General features: G+C 35.1%; 1 protein-coding gene across 1 annotated transcript in view; it reads left to right on the top strand.

Annotated features, from left to right (window-relative positions):
* Positions 1–16,807, top strand: part of LOC149791606 (condensin-2 complex subunit G2-like) — a 169,280-nt gene that overhangs the window by 130,683 nt on the left and 21,790 nt on the right. The window contains exon 25 of the mRNA XM_089970158.1: positions 10,871–11,055. Coding sequence (XP_089826284.1) covers positions 10,871–11,055 — 185 coding nt within the window. The remainder of the gene's footprint in view (positions 1–10,870; positions 11,056–16,807) is intronic.

Genomic DNA, 16,807 nt, shown 5'->3' with positions numbered 1-16,807 from the left:
CTGATTTTGATGACATCACAGATGAAGAATACCAACTTAAAATAAATTTTCTTTGACATTACATTAATGAATTCCTTTGAGTTTCAATAAGATTCATCAATTTAGCCTTCTTCCGATAAAAGCATTTACAACTGAGAAGAAATAAATAAAAAAAATATGAATTATGTTACATATAAAATGGAAGTTAAAATATAATGTTTTTTAAAAAAATTGGTAAAAAATGAGGTTCTGGAAGAAATAAACAAAAAAAATCTTGAATTTCAATATATTGTTATTTAGCACATTTTAAATGTGTCACATGACATACGAATAATGTCCCTCAGATATAATGTTCCGACAGTTTTTTTCCCCATTTGTCTTGCATCGTAATGCAGTATACGACAGTTTCATTAGCACTAGTCCCATAGTTTCTGATGGATTGCCATGCAACTTGGTAAATATTGTGGGTATCACCTGTAGATGTGTAGAGTTATTGCCCTTTATGTCCTGCATCTGAATGCTCTGCAAGACGTAATCTTGAGAATGTGTCTTCCATTTTTTATTATTGATCACAGTGAAACTTGGTACATATCATTGCCATCATCATGAGATGCACATATATAATGACAAATGTTTGTGTTCCCTTGATTTTTGTAAGAGTTATTGCCCGTTATTTTTAACCTACAGCTGGGTGCAATACATAAAAGAAATTTTGAATGCAGCTATTCATGCAATTTTTAGTGGATATGTTTGAAACATTTGATATAGTATGCTCATAATCACAAGATATGCATATTAACCAATCATTTTACTTGCAGCAAAATTATGTGGGAGGTTGCAGGTTCAAACCCTGGCTGAGTCATACCAAAGACTTATAAAAATCATACTGACAGCTGCCTCGCTAGGTGCTCAGCATTAAGAGGGTAATGATAGGACTGGTTGGCCTGGTGTCAGGATTATGTGACTGGGTGGGACATCATGCTACATGTCTGCAGCATAATGCTCCAGTGCTAGACATCACTGTAAACTGCCACACTGCAGAAATTGTAGCAATATGACTGAATTTTTTTTAAAGCTACATTATAAATCCAAAGCACACACAAAACAAAGAGAGAAGAGTTATAGATTTTTGTGTACTCTAGACGTTTCACTGACATAGGGTATGGTTGGATGTGTGTGAGGTGGGCATACATTTATTTGCCAGATGGCTTACTATTCCTCCAGTTTTGTTCTACGATATCGATAAAGACAAAGACAAATATTACAAAGAATAGCATTGCACAATTGCATGAAATTCATAATTGGTTCTTTGCATGTTTCTGTTGCATAAAAGATTCATGATGGATTATTATTACACCAACTTTTCATAAAAGCATTTTTTAAAGGATTGGAAAACATCTGACTAGTCAGACTTTAAATTGAATCAGAGTGGGATGCGATGCAGGTGGGCGTATATTTATGTCAGCAAATGTGTCACCATTACTCATGTGTTTTTTTTTTTACAGTTATGTAGTATTTTAAAAGACAACAAAAGGTTGCAGCTATATAGTGTTGCACAATTAAAAGAAATTAATAATTGATTATTTGCACAAAAGAGTAATGATTGATTATTATTAATTACTTGAACTGTTCCCGATTGCATTACTTAAATGGTTTGTTGTCTTGTATTACTGAAAAGCATCCAGGTACAAGACAGTTGAATTAACTTTTTTTCTTATAATGAAATAGTTAATAGTACATAACTCAAGTTCTGGTTGTTTTATACTCCACCATGAGTGTTAGGTCATGTAGTTTTACCCACCCTTGTTGATCTATCCAAGCATGAATTCATCTACAGTACCATCCACCCTTCTATAATACCATCCATCCATCTACAATACCATCCATCCATCTATAATACCATCCATCTATAATACCATCCATCTACAATGCCATCCATCCATCTATAATACCATCCATCCATCTACAATACCATCATCTACAATACCATCCATCCATATACAATACCATCCATCCATCTATAATACCATCCATCTACAATGCCATCCATCCATCTATAATACCATCCATCCATCTACAATACCATCCATCATTCTACAATACCATCCATCCATCTACAATACCATCCATCCATATACAATACCATCCATCCATCTATAATACCATCCATCTACAATGCCATCCATCCATCTATAATACCATCCATCCATCTACAATACCATCCATCCATCTACAATACCATCCATCCTTCTACAATACCATCCATCCATCTACAATACCATCCATCCATCTATAATACCATCCATCTACAATACCATCCATCCATCTATAATACCATCCATCCATCTACAATACCATCCATCCATCTACAATACCATCCATCCATCTATAATACCATCCATCTACAATGCCATCCATCCATCTATAATACCATCCATCCATCTACAATACCATCCATCCATCTTCAATACCATCCATCTACAGTACCATCCATCCATATACAATACCATCCATCCATCTATAATACCATCCATCCATCTACAATACCATCCATCCATCTACAATACCATCCATCTACAATACCATCCATCCATCTACAATGCCATCCATCCATCTATAATACCATCCATCCATATACAATACCATCCATCCATTTACAATACCATCCGTCCATCTTCAGTACCATCCATCCACCTACAATACCATCCATCCATCTACAATACCATCCATCCATATACAATACCATCCATCCATCTACAATACCATCCATCCATCTACAATAAAATCCATCCATATACAATACCATCCATCCATCTACAATACCATCCATCCACCTACAATACCATCCATCCATATACAATACCATCCATCCATATACAATACCATCTATCCATTTACAATACCATCCATCCATCTTCAATACCATCCATCCACCTACAGTACCATCCATCCACCTACAATACCATCCATCCATCTACAATACCATCCATCCATATACAATACCATCCATCCATCTACAATATCATCCATTTACAATACCATCCATCCATCTTCAATACCATCCATCCATCTACAATATCATCCATTTACAATACCATCCATACATCTACAATACCATCCATCTACAATACCATCCATCCATCTACAATATCATCCATTTACAATACCATCCATCCATCTACAATTCCATCCATCCATCTACAATGCCATCCATCCATCTACAATACCATCCATCGATCTACAATATCATCCATTTACAATACCATCCATCCATCTACAATACCATCCATCTACAATACCATCAATTCATCTACAATGCCATCCATCCATCTACAATATCATCCATTTACAATACCATCCATCCATCTACAATACCATCCATCTACAATACCATCCATCCATCTACAGTACCATCCATCTACAATACCATCCATCCATCTACAATTCCATCTGTCTACAATACCATCCATCCATCTACAATTCCATCCTTCTACAATACCATCCATCCATCTACAATACCATCCATCTACAATTATACCATCCATCCATCTACAATACCATCCATCCATCTACAATGCCATCCATCCATCTACAATGCCATCCATCCATCTACAATACGATCCATCCATCTCCAATACCATCCATCTACAATTATACCATCCATCCATCTACAATACCATCCATGTACAATACCATCCATCCATCTACAATACCATCCATCTACAATTATACCATCCATCCATCTCGTATTGATTACTGTAACTCTTGTGTCTAGATTAGTTTTCAGGACAGACATCTGGGGCCCCGAGTGGCCGAGTGGTCTAAAGCGCTCTTCGTTACGGATCACTGCCATCTCACCTCTGTCTGCGGCGGTTTGAGTCTAAGATTCAGCCAATGTGGGTATGTTAAAAAGCTTGCCAGTAGCTTCTCGTGGGTCGGTGGTTCTTTCTGGGGTTTTCCCGGGTTCTTCCTCCACCATTAATACTGGCCGCCATGTATAGCCTATCGTGTGCTGAAAAATGGCGTTAAACCCCACAACAACAACAGGACAGATATCCATGTTCCAAGAACACAATTTTTTGTTTCTTTGTAATTTAATTTTTTAGGTTTGCAAACTTTACGATATTGGTCAAAACTGGAAATTCATAATTCTTTATCATAATAATTAGATTCAGCCAAACAATATATGATTAGCTCACTCATAGGTTTTCCAGTTGTTGTTGTTTTTGTAAGGTTTAATGCCATTTTTCAGCACACGATAGGCTATACATGGCAGCCAGTATTAATGGTGGAGGAATAACCCTGGAAAACCCCGGAAAGAACCACCGACCCACAAGAAGCTACTGGCAAGCTTTCTCACATACCCACATTGGCTGAATCCGAGACTCGAACCTATGCAGACAGAGGTGAGAGGTTTTCCAGTACATTGCAACAAACATTTGATTATTGTTCAGACATAAGAAAGAAAATATAAACTGTTCAGGAAATATTTAACTTAATAATTTGCATTGCTTTGCTTATTTTGTTTTATCCAACTTTTAATTCTTCCTCATCATCCAGGCTCAGATTTCAGTTTTCACAACAAAATTAAGCATGTGTATTTAGGAATAGTTTTGAGTTTTTATCAACTGTTATGCATTACTGTAATCTTTTAATTAAACTGAAGATAAAAAGTTTGTTCCTGAGAAAGAAATTAAATGATTTTAATGTGTTCTTGAATTAAAAAGATTTGTTACCAAATCCTTTGCTCTTTTTTCCATCACAGAAATTCATTCTCAAAGTTGGCAAGCATTAAAACTCACTCTCAGTGTTGACAAGTGTGATATTTTTGAGTTGTGTTGCAAACCATGTGTTGCATATATTCAAGATATCAATGAGTGAGCTAATGAAGATTGTAACATAGTCTCCAAAGCTAACAAAGATGTGTGTGTGACTTGGATTTTTTTTTAATGTAACTTTAAAAAAATGTCAGTCACATCACTATGATGTCAGTGTAGTAGGTTATAGTGATGTCTAGCACTGGGGCATCATGCCACAGACATGTAGCATGATGTCCCACCCAGTCACATTATCCTGACACCAGGCCGATCAGTACTAGCACAAACCTCTTAATGCTGTGCGCCAAGCAAGACAAATGCTAGTACCATTTTTATTAGTCTTTATTATAACTCAGCCAGGGTTTGAACCTGTGACCTCCTGCATCAGAGGCAGACTCTGTAACCACTAAGGACACGTGTTGTCAAAGATATCGATGAAAAATGACACATACTCACCTAAGAAATAAAACTTAAAAGTTTTGTTTGAAAATATTTGATGTAATTTTCGAGGTAGTAATTATTGCTTCAGTGTCTATTCTACAACTGAAACTTTAAGGGAATCCCCCTCCATATGATAAATATTGGAATAAAGGTAGGGATTGCAAAAATATACATGATTTTTGCAAGGGGGTTGGGGAATATTTTAGAAATCAGTCATAATGAATATGTGTGTGTGTGTGTGTGTGTATATGTAGTAATAATAATAATGAGGACTTTGTATAGCGCCTAATCTTTAGAAGCTCTAAGCGCTTTACAACATTAGACAACACCTATAAGATAAAAAACATATAATAATATTATTACAAAAACAAACACCATGAAATTAGAAAAAACATTAAAAAATAAAAAAAAACATGCTGAGAATATTTCAGATAGGAAACATTATTAGGTCTTTAAGTTTGTTCTTGCAGTCAAAATAAGTGAGTTTTGAGAGCAGTCTTGAATGTGATCACTGTGTCTTTGTGTCTAAGTTCAGTGGGCAATTCATTCCACGTTGCTGGGCCTTGGTATGCAAAAGAATGCTGTCCATATGACTTTGTTTTCATAGTGGGAAGAATGAGTATACGATTGTCAAAAGAGGAGCGTAAGTATCTTGCTGGTGTGTACACATGGGTGAGATCGGATATGTATGTTGGACTAGAGTCTGACAGTGAAATGTAGCACAGAGAACAAATTTTGTGTTTGATTCTGGATCGAATGGATAGCCAGTGTATATATACACATACACACACATGCACTGAGCACAAATGAATATATATGCACCCGTAGGTCCAACATGTACTCTGGGTCATGCCCTAGTTTAGGAGACTTAACTTGGTATTCAGGATTCATAACCATATATTACACTGACTGGTTATGAAAGGAAAAGTACACAATTACAGCGTTAAAAAAATGGCCCCTGGATGAGGCCATACCCCTAGCTATATAGATTTGGAAGCCTGGTGATATGTAATTCTAAGTATTTTCCTGCATCTCAGTTTGGATTACACTGAATTTGATGGTTACCCAAGAAATCATCCAGTACGAGTGACACTGTCCACCTGCTTCTTGAAGAAAATGTGGATAAAAAAAACTTCCAAAATTGTTCTGCTTGGATTATTTACTGCAATAGCTTATTGCCTGGGTGATATTTGTAAATGTACACATTGGAACTAGAGAGTGTGTTTCTAAAGCAATAATGTCAAAGATAAGGGTTACATTTTGTTTGCTGTTTTTGACTCTTAATTTGATAGAAGTAATGGTATAAAAATTGGTAAATATGTACGACAAGGTTGTAAAACTTAACACTTTCAATGTTCTCATTCGAAGGACAGAGGTGGACATTACTATATTTGTTTGGGGGCTGTAACGTGAAAACTTTTAAATAAAGTAGCAGGCAAAAACGTTGGTTATGGTTGTACACCATGACTTGATGTTGTCACTTGATATTTTCATGGACCTGTCAGAAAAGGCCATGTCTCTGGTCAATATCATTTTTTGTGGTTCCAGACTATCACCCAGAAACATCTGTTAAAGATCATGAAATTAAATATTTTCCCCTTTAAAGTCATAGTTTGAGGGGATATCGTGTATCAGCAAGATCAAAGTCACGGGTGAAGTTTACTTACTTTTTATATTTGGACTGTCATCGGAGGTTGTTTAATTCAACTTGTGGTATTTTTAAGTCATAACTTTGGAATGAATTGTGTATATTCATGGTATTTTCATCAAGGTTTAGACCCTAGATCAACATTATCTATTTTTGTGTTACCCCTGTAGCTCACAAATTCTCAAGGACAGTGAGATGTAAAAAAAACCATTATATTCATGCATCATGACTTAAGGTCATGTCACATAACACTTTTATAATTCAGTTTTAAAGATGAATGTTATTGTCATGATTGGGCTGCAGTTCAGAGGCTGTTCAAGTAATGACAATAAAATATTTTGGATGTTACATATTGTACCAGTGTCAAGATTCTGTCTGCAAGATAAGGTAACAGTCATTGGAAGATTACTTGCAATGTTTTGGCTCTTTCAGAGTAGTATTATCCAAAAATACAATTTTGCATATTGACATTTTCCAACTTAGATAGAAAGTTGTAGTTACATGCAAATATACATACATTTCTTGCCCTGTCTTGAACTAAAAACACATTGATAATCTGATAGTTTCATTGCCACTTTTAAGGTTCTATCTTAAATGTGAACATATTAAGTTTTTTTTAAAATCCAGGCTCTAGCTCTGATGCCTTTTATTAAGAAGAATGCATGTATACGATACAGAGAGTGTGTCATGAAACTGAGAAGTGTCTTCATTTTGAAGGGTAAGCAAAGCAGGTCGCAATGATCCTCTATTAATGTTACAGTGGTTATGTTAACTTTTTGAATTTAACTCTATTTTTCTGACACTGGTGTGAGGGACTCGTATAATACCTATGATGCAGGTGCTAGGGCAATCATTTGTTTGGTCATTCATACCTCTATTGTCTTGTGAATATAGACTCTTTAAACAATTGGGATTATAGAGTGTTTAAACAATTGGGACCTTAGAGCGTTGAAACAGTTTGGACTATAGAGTGTTTAAATAATTGAGACTGTAGAGTGTTTATACAACTTGGGAAAACTTAATCATTTTATGAGGTAAACACAACCATCGTATGCCTAATGTCCAATGTCCAACATATCAAGTTAGCAACTGTATATTTGATCTCATTCATCTGTCAGTATGTATGCTGTTTAGGATCTCTGATACTTAGACACACACACACATTCTTGTATTTGTTGGATACTGAGGACCTGCATATGGAACCATGTACCGAGGACATTTGTTCTGGCAATGATAGTGCAAAAAGAGATATTGTTTGAGGCAGTAAATTAATAGCAGATGGTGATGTATCAATGAAGGAACTGTATTATCAGTTCTATGGAATATGAAATTTAGCAATGCAAGCGAGGACATACACATTTACACAAATATTCCATATAATCCATGCAAACTAAGGATGCTTACTATTTGACAAAATCATGGAGACTGTAGACATTGATACATTATGACCAACAAGGACATGTTTGCATATCTAGTCCAGTCTTAACAATCAATACGACCACTCAGGTGGCCTAGTTATTCGAGCGTCCACCCGCGCACACATACCACCGACAGCACACAGTTCTCCTAAATTGGGTTTGCACACTTGTATTGGCCATGCCCACCCTTCATTGATTGACCATGCACACAGACATACATATAGACATATGTACAGACAGCGCCTAGTTCTCCTGAATTGGGTTGACCCACTTGTATTGACCACACCCACCCTTCATGGAGCTACCATGTGCACAGACATACGTATAGACATACAGACAGGTACGCACAGACATACATACAGACAGGTACCGAGAGATACAGACAGCCCTATGGCTGGAGAACAGAAGTGGAAAACGTTCACTCCTTGACAAGATCCAACAACCAGTGTGTCAGTTAGAAAACAAGCTTGCCTTAAATCTACAGGAGAGTGAGTATTGGTAAGAGTAGAATACCCATGCATACCGTGCTTTTAGTGTGTCTTGCCGCAAGTGATCTACGCTAAAATACATGCTAGTTCAGTTGCTTACCTATAAAAAAAAAAAACAATTATCCACCCTAGGTAACGTTGTATGCAGGTATGACAAAAATAATCAAATCGTTCTAAGGTGAAACCAAGTTTTTTCTTGCCTTATTCTGTGACACAAGATTTTACCATTTTTCCAACTGAGAGCATCTTTTGTTGGAGGTATCCTCAGTATGCTGGTGTGTAATCTCATGAATGTCCTCGGTTTACACCAAATAAAAATGCATACACACACGCACATACATACATACATACACACATGCACATACATACATACATACATACATTTGTCTTGTTTATTTAACCTATGAGCCATTAGGTTTAGATATAATTATAGCATTAGTCTAAAACATAATCAAAAACACACAAGAAATCGATATAAATATATAGTTAGACTGGTATAAGTTTTTTATTTCATTTTCTTTACTGTTTCAAAGTTAATGTTAAGCACATAACAATATAGACGTAGTAATATTTGTGAAATATTATCATCAAGCAATTGTTAAAAGATCAGTGCCATGCTTAGCCAAATGATTACAGGTTTGCATAATTGCAGGTATTGAGATATTTCGTTTTGTCAGTACGGTAGCTGACAGTACTATGGTTGTATTTTTCTCACTTTTCTGTTGTATTTTATGATCTTGTATTATCCTGAATTTGATTAATCTGATGTAATCTTTTGCTGAAGAGGAAATAAAATCAGTCAGTCATTTAGTCAATCATACATACATACATACATACATACATACATACATACATACATACATACATACATACATACATACATACATACATTCATACATACATACATACATACATACATACATGCACACATACATACACACACACACATACAAACATACACACACATACAAACATACATACAACACATACATATATACATACATACATACATATGTAGAAAAGACATTTTGGTTCCTGTTTTATGGTCAGTGATTGGACATAAATATAAATTTTTCCAGTGCCACTTATAGCAATGTCACTGTTATAGTTCAGTGTTCAAATTTTTTAATCTCACAATCCATGGTGGTTCAGGTTGTTAAAGAATCAGTGAATACAAGAATATCCATACTTTTTTTTAATACTGGATTTTATTAGCTTAAAGATTTTGGTATTTTCTCTGTATAAGCTAATAAGAGAAACAAATTGATGCAGACCATGGAAGCATCACTAGTTTTAAAAATTGTACATGCAAAGTTTTGGAAAGTATACAGTAGACATCATAACATAAAATATTCTGATCTCCATGCAAGTCTTGTTATTGTCACTACAACACATTTTATTTGCAATAATTCATCATATTACCTGTTGTGATGTCACTGACTTTCATCAGATGTAATAACTTTTTTTTTTACTATTGGGCAGCTGGTTGACATCTTCACTTAAAAGTTTCAAGCAATTCCAATCTAAAATTATAAAGGAAAAACAAAAGCAATTATAATACCTTATTTTCAATGTGTATGAAACTTTGTGAACTAGTAATCCATCATTTTGAACTTTGAGATTTGCTTTGCATCATTCAGTATCAAGTTTTCCCTGGTTTATAAAAGTTATACATATATAATGTGTTAAGCAGATCGTGAGACATACCATATATCATTGCATCCAAGTCAGATCTAAGTATACAAACAGCATAGATCCAGATGTGTCGTCATGTAATGCGCTGGCAGTCCTTAGTCTATGTAGTTTGTTCTAGGATTGATCAGGAGTAGAAACAACAAAGGTCCTGATCTGTCAATGCATTATATGACAGGAAATCAAGGTCTTTGATGTGTTTCAGTTGGACCTGACTTTTTTGCCCATAAATATTATCAGGTACGTAAATATATTATTTTAGGTGGCATTTTCACAAATTTTATAATTCTGTGCTTAAGTTTTGTATTAAAATGTTATCAAGTCATGTACAGTGGGTACATACAATATCAAATTTACATGTAACTCTTGTTTTGTTTTGTTTTTCAGACCAGGAGTTGGTACTGTTGCCAGCGGTACTACTCTGTCTTTTCCAGGTGACAGAATTCTTGAAGGTCATTGATCCCAACGATGCACACAGAAGTTCACATGGAAACCTAATTCCAGGAGCTCTAAGTAAAGTTTTTGTTGCACTGGCTGCCTACGCAAAAAGTCACAACACCCAATGTGTGAAGGTTGGTTTTGACCCTATTTATATTTTTTATATCTAAAATACCATAATACTCTTCTTCTTAAGGGAGCTACCACCTCTCATCTGCCTAGATCAGATTCTAACAGGCTCTCAGTTCAGATAACATACCATCAGGAATGGAACCCCTATTTCGTTTCCCTTTTCTTTATACGTTCCTTTACTCCAAACCCAAAATCACTCCATCCCCATGCTGACTTCCCAAGGCAACAAGTACTGAAGCTTTCTGCAAAAAGGAATGAATTTGGATCATTGGCGCTTCTTATGATTAGAATTTCCTTATAGCATGGTAAATTTATATTAGGCAGTTTTATTGTTGTTGTTGTTATTAGGTTTAACACCATTTTTCAGCACAAGATAGGTCATGGTGGCCAGTATAAATGGTGAATGAAGAACCCAGGAAAACCCCAGAAAGAACCATCAACCCATGAGAAGCTACCGGCAAGCTTTCTCACATACCCACATTGGCCGAGCCCGAGACTCAAAGCCACGCAGACAGGTGAGATGGCAGTGATCCATAATGGTGAGCACTTTAGACCACTCAGCCATTCAGGGTCCCCAGTCAGTTTTTGTCCTTGAGCTTATTCATTCATTTGGGTGTATGTCAAGTTTTGTGGCACATCAACACAATTCTGGATTTACGGAAAATTATGATAACAGAAAGATAAAGGAAGAAAAACAAAATTCCATGCCAGTATCCACAGAAATACAAATCTCTACTTCTAAAAGAAAAAAATATGCATCATGTGACAAAAGGTTAAGACGTTGCAAAAACATTAAAAAATCATGCAAAACAAATAAAGAAGAAAATAAGAGTAAAATCCTAAATAACACAAGGCCAATAAAACTCTTTAAAATGTGAATACTTCAGTTGGAATGTCATCATGGAATGCATCCCATGGCAAACAATTTGCCTCCATTACTCGCTTCTTTCAAGGTGCAGTTCATATCACCCGCTCTAACTCACCAAGCCTGAAATAAAAATTTAGTGACATGTTTAAGCCTGCAATAAAAATTTACATGTTATTTGCCTGTACAGTATAAACAGCCAACTGTGAAGTGCCTTATATAAATCATATAAATGCTGCAAATAACATAAACCCTTATCTGCCATCACAGAATGCACCAGAAGATCAGGGCTTTTGCTGTTTGTTTGACTAACTGCTCCTAACAAACTGCATAGACCAAGATATGATCAGCAGATCAGGGTCTATGCAGTTATCAATTCAACTTGATTTATAGGTGAGTATATATGGCATGCAAAAAGAATATGCCTTAGTTTCACTGAAAATTCTCAAAATTTCAAGTCAGATTGAAATTGTACATCATCTTCCAGTACAGTAGTTATATATTTTTTAGAGGTACAGGTGGTGGAAAGGATGCAATATTTCCTTTTAGGTTTTAAATTTAAACAGGAAAATCTTCTTATTCTTGAAAAAAAAAAGAGTTGAGAAAATTCCTCAAAATTTTAGGCAATCATGAAAATTTCCTTAGAGATAAGGCAAAATACATTAAATGAAAAATCAAGATTTTATGAATATTTTTTATTTTTAATGCTGTTGGTTGTTTTGTAACAAAAAAATCAAACAGTAAGAAAGGTATTCGAAAGCACAGGCCTAGAATTTAACGTAAATGTTTTTGTAGATTCAGGGACTCGTAGATTGAAAAATTTACTTTTCTGCTGATTCATCACAACTCATTCCCACAAAATGCTAACTGGTGTCATCTGAAACTTGACTAGCCATTGAAATTATGAATCATGAGGAACTTTTCCAACCTTGGGCAAAGGAGGTTTATCAGTTGCAACATTACATTGCTCTTTGTTGTTATATAGTACACACACTAAATTTCCTTATGTCAGCAATTGCACTGATTTTCTGTAAACTTGTCAGTTTTATGTTTTTTTGACATACTCCTTATTTTAGTCTGAATCTGTTTGAGAATTGAGCTTGATATTTACTAAATATTGGTAAATTAATGTCTTGGGTATGGGAGTTGTGGAATTATGTCCATTTGTTCATCCTGGTCCTTTCAAATTGGAAATATGTTTACTTGTTAAGGCCTGAAAGAGTGTTTACTTTTTTATTAAGGAAATTTTTTTAAAAAGTAAGTGCTTTTTATTTTTCTAATATTTTAATTGGTAATGTCAGCTTTATAATGACAGTTATTAAAAGATTTTTATGAAACAATAAACCAAGAACTCAGTTGAAACAGGAAATGGAAGTCAGTATACCAATTTGAGGATTCTTTCAGTATGGAGTACAGAACTGGTTGAGTTGTGATGATGTTTGGGCCTTACATTCAAGAAATTTTTCCTTACAAAGTCTTTACCCGATATTTTCATACAATGGTGTGAACCATGTGTCATATACCATATTTTTCAGCGTTTAAGTCTGTGTGGAGGATAAGTCAAATTCTCTCACATTGTAAATTTTCCATCCTTTCATATCTTTCATATATATGTCAATCCGGAGTGTAAGGCAAAGCTAGGTCAACACCTTAGCATTGTTATATTTGCTGGTAGGTTCCGCTTTCATGAACATTGATGATAGCACTGTATGCTGTTTTAGAATAATCAAGAAATTTCAGTCACAGATGCAAACATGCTTTTCCTACAAAGTTTCATTTGCAGTATACTTTATCACTTTGAGTAAAAGAGACAAATTTCACAAGTGTGTCTGTTGTATACAATTTTAACTCCTCATGCCAAGATATTTCAGCGTGTGTAAATGCAAAATCTGATCACATTTAATTTTTGGTGTCTCTATTCTACATTTTTTGTGTTTTCAAATTCACCAACATCTGGGATTCTTATTTACTTGAACATTGAGGTGAGTTATTCTCAGAGAAGATAAAATGGAACACACCTCCAGATAAAGTAGTAGTATTGTAGAGAATGCTAATGTTACAGCTTTATGAATGGCATTACTCTGTGCAAGCCAGATTGACAATATTGTGTACATTGTATTATGAGTAATTAGGGTGACTTCAGCTGGTACATTTGTTGAATGGTAATAATTATATATTTGCCATGCTGTTTTTAAATTATTTCCACATCTTTTGTCTTATCTTAAACATTGAACTCAATTGATAACATTAGGTCCTAATCTTCAAAAGATAGGTCTTCGTTTTTGTCAAGCCTGCAAAATAGTAGGAATTGACCTAGCAGTCACTTTTCCAGCGTCGGTTATACCACTAGCAGCATGATCAATGCTTTGTTAAGATTCTGCTTGAAACTTCTTATTTGCATATATGTCCTAAGCTTGGCACATATCATTATGAAGGCATGAGAGTTCATTTTATGACATGGTCATTCACCCTGTTTTCCTTGTGGTCAAGACGACGGTTATAGAAAATTTGCATTACGGTTTTGGTTATAGTTATTTAATCTGCTTAAATTTACTCAGTGTCTCAATGGATTTTCCTCATGCATGGGACGACCTATTATGACTTTAAGACAACACATTCAGTAACATGCTCCCTTGCCTCTTTGACCTTGGCATCATGGTCAGGGTCATACAAAATTTGTGTTAAGTTTTTCGATTGAAATGTTTCCATTTGCTGATAACCCCTTGAGTCTTTTCTTCATACTTTGGATGACTCATTAAGAAGGTAAGACGATTAATTGTGATGTGCTGGATGAACCTTTTGACCTTGGGGTCAAGGTCACACATTTTACAGTGATGCTTTGATCTCAGACTTGACATACTGGCCCTTGCCATTATTAATGGTTCACACTACTTTCAAAATATCCTTGAATTTGAGGGATTACCTTTAAAACTTGGCGTAGTACTGTTACAAATAGGTTTTAGTTTTATCCTTGAATTGTTGCAAAACTCTGTTGCAAAACTCCTTTAACTTTGCCAAAATCTCCTTGAATTTATCAGAGGGCATACAGAGTATTAAAACTATATGTACAAAGCTTTTCAAATTCAGAACTATTATTGACATATTTTCAGAAAATAAGGAACAAATAAATAAAATGGAATAATATTTGATTGCATTTTAGTGATAGTTTTCAGATGGTGACTAAACACAAATAAAACTTGAATAATATCCAAGCTAATATTAGGTGAGTGTTTTATTGTCAATTTATGCCGTTATATGCAAAGAAGCATAACAAGAAAGTTCAGTGTATGTAAGTTACACTTTTTTTTTAAAGAAAAAATACTCCTTACAAACCTCCAAAGTCCAAAGAAACCAGTCCTTGTATAAAAAAAAAACCCACCTCCATATGTCTGAAGCCCTTGGAAAAAAAATACTTCCATTTCACTTCTCATGTCCAGCTCCCATCTCTCTCTCTCTCTCTCTCTCTCTCTCATATTATTTTTTGAATTTATTATTTGATGTATGATCTTTTACAGCATTTAGTTTGTTTGATTTTAATTTTGCTGTCAATAATCCTCCAAGTACAAAATATATATCACGCATTTAATTATCATCTTGTATATGAAATTTGTAGGCTTTATTGCATTTATGTAGGTAACCTGAATAGAGTTTAAGGTCATTTTAGCAATTTAACTTTTTTGTTTTCTCTTTGTAACTTTGTATTTTAACGTTTTTGAACTCAGACTTTTTGGTCAGCGATGTGTTAAAAATGCCAATCTATTTCCATGTGGAATATAATTGACCAGCTTGAAACAGCATATGGCTGGATCTACTATCACAAAATGTGCTATTTATTTTAGGGAAAATGATAGGTAGAAAAAAGCATAATCAGCCTTTATCTTCTGTTCTATTATGCACTAAGTTGGTAGGGTGCTTCACTCCAGGGATCATGGGTTCAATAACCACCAAGACTAGCCTGAGTTGGCAGCCCTAGTGTCAAAGGAGTGATAGCCAATCAGAATCTGATCTCACTACAAGCAGTGATAGTTCAGCCAATCAAAATCTAATATCAGTACGTGGAGTGATAGTTCAGCCAATCAGAATCTGATATCAGTACATGGAGTGATAGTTCAGCCAATCAAAATCTAACATCAGTTCATGGAGTGATAGTTCAGCCAATCAGAATCTGATATCAATACATGGATTGATAGTTCAGCCAATCAAAATTTAAAATCAATACAATTAAGTGATAGTTCAGCCAATCAAAATCTAACATCAGTTCATGGAGTGATAGTTCAGCAAATCAAGTTTAAAAGTATAAGAAGGCTCAAGAAAAATGGAATAATCATACTGCTAATAATTTATCTGGAATGTTGGATTCAGAATGACCAATTAAAAATAAAATTTCATTGTTTTTATAATGGCAGCAGTGTAATAGAAACAACTATGATGGACTTGCATGTATACATTATCACTCCTGATGAACTTGCATGTAGGCACTATCACCTTTGATGGACTTGCATGTAGGCACTGTCGTCCATGATGGACTTACATGTAGGCACTGTCGTCCATGATGGACTTACATGTAGGCACTGTCGTCCATGATGGACTTACATGTAGGCACTGTCATCCATGGTGGACTTACATGTAGGCACTGTCATCCATGATGGACTTACATGTAGGCACTGTTGTCCATGACGGACTTACATGTAGGCATTCTCATCCATGATGGACTTACATGTAGGCACTGTCATCCATGATGGACGTACATGTAGGCACTGTTGTCCATGATGGACTTACATGTAGGCACTGTTGTCCATGATGGACTTACATGTAGGCACTGTTGTCCATGATGGACTTGCATGTAGGCATTATCATGTTTGGTACTCAGCATTAAGAGGTTAGTGTTA

Source organism: Sinohyriopsis cumingii, chromosome 9, assembly GCF_028554795.1.
Source record: "Sinohyriopsis cumingii isolate HCF-2022 chromosome 9, ASM2855479v2, whole genome shotgun sequence".
In the NCBI taxonomy this organism is placed as follows: domain Eukaryota; kingdom Metazoa; phylum Mollusca; class Bivalvia; order Unionida; family Unionidae; genus Sinohyriopsis; species Sinohyriopsis cumingii.
The sequence above is the reverse complement of the archived record's forward strand: the minus strand, read 5'-3'. Positions and strand labels throughout refer to the sequence as shown.